Here is a 6,221-nt window from a genome sequence, read left to right on the forward strand (position 1 = left end):
ACACACACACACACACACACACACACACACACAGTCATGCATTTAAATTACCTTAGTTTTAGTGCATTTTAACATGTCAATGCAAATAAATGTTTCAAACATTGATTGATTGAAAGAAATGGTAAGAGGTGTGAGGGATGTTTACTCCATGCTACAAATGTGGAGAAATGCAACTGTGACAAATTAAAATTATACTATTTTGTCAAAAGTGTTACATTTTCCTAAAATGCTATCTGCCATCTGGTAACATTTAAATGTATTGGTAAGAGTACCCCCCTAAGAGAGTCCACTGTTGCTGTGTAGAGGAGTGTGTATCACTGTTTGTCTCCGCTCTAGATATGTGTGAGTGGAACAGTCGTTCCAATAACTCAAGACTCTGGTCCAGCCGAGAAGTAATGCCTGCAGCATGCTTGTCAGTCCCTTCAGCCACAGGGCAAGAGGTCACACAGGTGTCCCTCTGGTCACTTCTGTTACTGGACATTCAGCCAGTCAGTCACCAACAGTACTGGTCCCACACCCCTACAATTTGCTAAGTCATGACTGCCTGGCATGGGCATGGACACCCTATTTATGGTGCCACAGTGTAAGTCCCCCTCGCAGCAGATGTCCGAGCTTTGGGAATGCTGAGCAATGTTATAATATTAAACTAAGTATAAAAGTAGGACTCAATAAAAATGGAGTAACTGAAATTTTTTTTTGAAAATAATCTTATCAGACAAAGTGGTGGATTCAATCTTGGAAAACAGTCACGAGCTGTCAAATAACGAACGCTGCTTGTGTTTAAGCTGTGTTACTGGTTGCACAGTGTGTGTACCAACTACATCAGACTGAATTTGTATAAATATGAATATCTGAAAAATGATGAAGTCTTGGGATTGAATATTTACTCAATATAAGTATAATACAACAACAAAATGTAGGAACGTATCGTATACAGTTAAAAGAAAAAAAAGAAACTTCAAGGGAAAAAGGGGTTTATAGGTTAATAGAAAAAGGAGAAATTTAAAAATAAAGTCTTTACCCATTTAAAGACTGCATTTTTAAACATCTCTACATGGGTTTTTAACTCATTTATTGGGGCTACAAATTGACAAACCCATTGTAACATTGCTGCTAGCTTTTTCTTGCCCATGACCTCTAAAACAACAACTGTCACCACTTGGTTTTACATGTCTCAGTCCATAAAATATAATAATAAAGAGGAAAGGACTTCACTATTCAGTCGACTAGTTTTAACAATCTGGAAGTTGTCTCTCTACCGTTAGCGCCCTCTGAAACTCTAGTCAGTGTAAAACAACCTGCAGGTATGCACACCCAGCAGGACCTGTGATTCAGACCCTAAATCCTCTGACTGATTGTTTCCGATGAGTGAGACCTCAGCACCAGCTGGCCGCTGCTACAGACTCTTGATTTGTACCCGATTTCATGGTTCAGAAACGTCCCACTCCTCTTTCCGCGAGGGGGATTACAGAGCGAGACAAATGGCATCACGTATGCATCTGGGAACAGCTGTGGCTGCTGCCCACTACTCAACGCAACGTACACCCTTTGGATTGGATTGACAGCTGCTGATGGGTTAAACTATTTTTGTTGTTGTTGAAAATCAGGACAAATTTGTTTTGTTTTACTTGAAAAGAAGCCATGTCCAAACTGTATGTGTATTTTTGTATGTGAGCTTTTAGCAACTGTTGCTTAGCATGTAGCAAATTGTCCTCTTCCAACATGGACAACAAACAGGGACTTGAGATTCTTTAAAAGGCTGCTATTAATGATGCAGATACACTTATTAAAGGAATACTCGACCAACAATGTATCTTTTTTATGTTTTCAGTCACTGCAGTCTTGAAAGGTGGATTATAAAAGTTGACACCTTGTTTATTAGTGGGGGCTGGCAGTTGTGGTCAGCTTGGATTCAAAGCAGTTTCATTGGATTCCAATGGCTTCACTGGACAAAGTGTATTCAGGGATTTATTGGTAAAGTGAGTACTGGTCCAAATAATTTTAGATTTTTTTTTAGCTTTTTATCTGCTGTAATGTTGGAACTGCTGTTATAAACTTTTCAGAGCCTCAACTATTTCACTACAACTACAACATAGTAATCAAACTGAAGGAGACACTTTGTTACTTGGGGATCTTGGGCTTGTAACACCTTTGGCATTTGAAGGTGCAATATAACCACATATTTGCCTCACCACACAGAGCTGAAGTAGTTCTCTGATATCTGCATCCAGCCTGAAGACTGGAAGCCTGCACCCTAAAGGTCATACTTCAATGTTTACAGGTCTTTCAAGTCGTCCACAGGGTTATTTATTTATGTTGACATGGAAGGCCATAAATAAATTGATTACTGAGGTCCTGAGGATTTGACCGAAATATCTTTTGTGTAATGTCATTAGGGATTTAGGCTTTACTGAGACAAACTGGTATTCCCATGGTTCATCCCATGTTCAAAAGAGACAACACATATGTTTTAGTTTTTTTTTCCCACAATCACTTAGCCATAGCATATGAACATGACCCACAAAAGCAGCATAAATTCACTTCACGAGACTTTCAACCACACAGAAACTGAAAATTTGCAGTAACTTTTGACGGGTCAGAGACAACGATTGAGTAGATCTGAATTATTCATTTCTACAGCTACACAGAATCTGCAACATCTGAATTATAGAGCACAAGGTAGCAAGACTTCCCTGAAGAATCACTGGAGGCCAACTCACTCACCCTCCCAACCTGGGCTTCATTCCTTTTCCAAACAGAGAAAGACTGATGGCGGTTGGAAGTGCTGTTGGTAATATTTCAGTTTACATTGTCATCCATTTTAGATCCAGATAATGGCGTCTGCTGACAGGGGCCACTAATGATGCACTGAGCCCTCTGTACACATCTGGAGTCTCGTCCTCCTCAAAACACTTCATCATCCTCTTTCCAACCAGGATGAAATGTTTAGATCAGCCACAACCTCTGATTACAGAGCCAGTTTTGTGCCTCTATTGATAAAAATCAGTTAATCTTTAGCTGAAGACATAACTCAGGTAAAAACGTAAACTGTATATTTGAAAAATGGGGCAGCTGAAGGTTATTCTCTATACAAGATCACACTCTGAGGGACAAAAAGTCTTGGGCTAAAATTTGGGGGTAGCCTGAATCCATCCAGTATGGACAGAGAGAGGGCCAGTTTCACACAGGACAGCTCAAGTGCAAGTGGATTACCTTTACAGCAGCATATCCAACCAATAGGTTCAATGACTTGTTATATCCATGTTTTTAGCAATCAGAAAATAAATGGGGGAGAGGGACACTACACTTGCTCTATTGCTCAGCCACCTTTGCTCTAAGTTCTTTATAGAGTCAAAAGATAAACTATATCAACAGCTGTACTCTAAACACAGAAAACAAACAATAAATCAACATATTCTGTTCATTTTAGTTAACAGCAGCTATGAAAAGACAACGATTTTTCTCACCTGACAAAGCAGAGCACCCAGCACACACACCATCAACATCTGTACCGCCATCCTCAGTACCTGCACTCAGAAACTCAGAATGACCAGGCCTCTGATGACTGAAAGATCTGAGGCTCCTTTAGCAAGAAGTGGGCTCTTACTGGATGAAAAAGGCCAAACTCTCCAACCCCAATACTTTTCCCTCTCTTTCCTACTCTCTATCCTCTTGCTGTCTCTCTGTCCCTCCTTTCCTCTCCCAGTGTTTCTCTTTCACAGCTCCTCCCTGTCCATAGCTGGGGTATGTCTTACTGTCGTGGGGTAAGGGGTTAGAATTTCAGCAGCGGCCCTCCCATGTACCCCAGCACATGTGCTGTCATTCAAAGACCGATGAGAAAAAAAGCGACAGAAGGAGGGAGAGAGGTAGAGGGGGAGAGAGAGAGAGAGAGAGAGAGAGAGAGAGAGAGAGAGAGAGAGAGGGAGGGCAGCTGTTGGTGTAGACAGAAACAGTCTTCACTGTCATGTAAGTAAGTAAACTTTTTTAAAACAACAGTGTTTTACAGAGACACAAAGAGCAAGAAAGCCAAAATAATATATACAATCTGGACAAATACAAAGTGGGACTTTATTAAATTACCAACAATCCAAATCACAAAGACTTTCAGTTCACAATGATGTCAACAGAAGCTGAAACCACCAAATGTTTGGCATTCTTCCTTCAAAGAAATTACTAATTTTTTAAACAATTAAAGAAGCAGTGCAAAGGATTTAGTGGCATCTAGCAGTGAGGTTGCAGATTGCAACCATCTGAATACTCCTTCCCCCATCACTACCTTTTCAAGCATGTAGTAAAACCAGAGACACCTTTTGGTAAAATCTGTTTTTTTTATGGTATTCAGATAACGCAAAAATATAATATTCCTTTTCTGCCAATACAATAGATCCCTCTAAACCCTACACACTGGTCCTTTAATGAATTAAAAAAATGGTTGGCTATAATGTTTTCTGTTGATCGACTAATCAATCAATCAATCAATCAACTGATCAATCAATTTATCAATCTATCTATCTATCTATCTATCTATCTATCTATCTATCTATCTATCTATCTATCTATCTATCTATCTATCTATCAACCAATTGTTCCATCTCTATGCAGAACTATTCTACAACTTACATATACATCCAAAGCAGAACCTCTATCACTTTAGAGTGATAATAAATTGCTTTTTTGACAATGAAATTATACTTTACAAATTTAGAAACAAATACATCTGCCTTCATTACCCCATAGTAATAGGTTACAACGGAACTAAAACTGAAAAACAGCCAATGACGTCAATCTTACAACTAAATAACCACAAAAATCAATTCAACAGTTCCTTGACCACATTCTACATCGATTTGTCTTTTGACATCTGTTGCTGCCACACTGAGAGGATATTAAAAAAAATATTTTACAGTCCCCTCTAGACAGCACAACATACTCTTGTGTCTAAAGCCAAGTAGTTTAGCGCTTGTGTTCTTCTTAAATCCATCTTGTCCAAATCAACCTTCATGTCGTAAGGCTGCATACGTAACCTCGCTGTCTGGTGTGTCGTGCCCTCACACATTCAGAACATTCAGCCAGAACTCTTTGATCTCCTGCTATTTTGAACACTCATGTCAGAGCAACAGATGAAGATCTGTGGTGCTCAATGGCTGATGTCAAAGCAGAGGTTGCCATGTCTGTTATGCTTCAAATTTAACAGAAAAACTTTTTTTAGGCAAACACCTCAACTGCAAGAATAGGCTGTTGTTGTCCAGAAACAGAGTGAGAAAGTTAGTTTACTTTGTTGGTTATGTGTTGTCAGGGTGAAACCCAAACAGCAGGAAAGATGTGCATTTGGGTTGGTTAGATCTCCTAAGCACTACTTTTCAACACCCAAGTCTGCTCAGTGGTCAATGATGGCCGATACGGATCTTTAGGAAGTACACAACTTCGGACCACATTGGCCTCCCTTTCACCACGTAGACACTACTTTACTTGTGGGACAGATGAGTATTCATGTTAAAAGCCATAGACTAAACTTAAGTATCACAGTTATACGCCATAACGCAGACCTATGTTAAGGCACTGCCCTTTCTCAAATGTTAACGAAATACATATCCGTCCCGTGAAGTTTCATGAAAATCAGGTTTGTCATTTTTTCAGTAATCCTGGTGACAAACAGACAAACAAAAGGCACCGAAAAAATGACCTCCATAAAAGGATAACAAGGAATTAACTACACAAATGAATGAATAGGAGACAGAGATACTGTTGATACTATAGTCTAGAAACTCTCATGTTAGAAGGTAGAGCTGTGAAATAATTAAGAGTGCATGCGAGAGCGTGCTGAGTGGGTGCCAGCATGCTTCCATGTGTTGGTGTGTCCATGAGTATGTAAGTTCTGGTTTTAAGGGGTGATTTTACAGCACCTGTCTCTGTCATTTCAGGCGGAGGCAGTTGGCGCCCTGATGTTTCCCTTCCTTCGCCCCCCACACACACTTCCCAAACAACAGGCCCTCATACCAGAGCACATGCAGACATTTCATGTGGTGCTGGAAGGATATAGCATGTCCGTTGGGCAGTCTAGATCAGTGTTTGATGTGTTACTCTCAGAAATAAAACCATGTATAAAGGTGATGCTGGAGTTTAAAAGATGAACCAAGTATTGAAAGCCTAACCAAAACATTGATGTGTTACTCTTAGAAATAAAACCATGTATAAAGGTGACGCTGGAGTTTAAAAGATGA

At 39.8% G+C, this 6,221-nt stretch overlaps 1 protein-coding gene across 1 annotated transcript in view; it reads right to left on the reverse strand.

Annotated features, from left to right (window-relative positions):
- Positions 1 to 3,832, reverse strand: part of cdh15 (cadherin 15, type 1, M-cadherin (myotubule)) — a 16,492-nt gene extending 12,660 nt beyond the window's left edge. The window contains exon 1 of the mRNA XM_032515777.1: positions 3,468 to 3,832. Coding sequence (XP_032371668.1) covers positions 3,468 to 3,518 — 51 coding nt within the window. The 5' untranslated portion in view covers positions 3,519 to 3,832. The remainder of the gene's footprint in view (positions 1 to 3,467) is intronic.
- Between the last annotated feature and the right edge of the window lie 2,389 nt (positions 3,833 to 6,221).

The sequence above is a fragment of the Etheostoma spectabile genome, chromosome 1 (genome assembly GCF_008692095.1).
Source record: "Etheostoma spectabile isolate EspeVRDwgs_2016 chromosome 1, UIUC_Espe_1.0, whole genome shotgun sequence".
Lineage (NCBI taxonomy): Eukaryota > Metazoa > Chordata > Actinopteri > Perciformes > Percidae > Etheostoma > Etheostoma spectabile.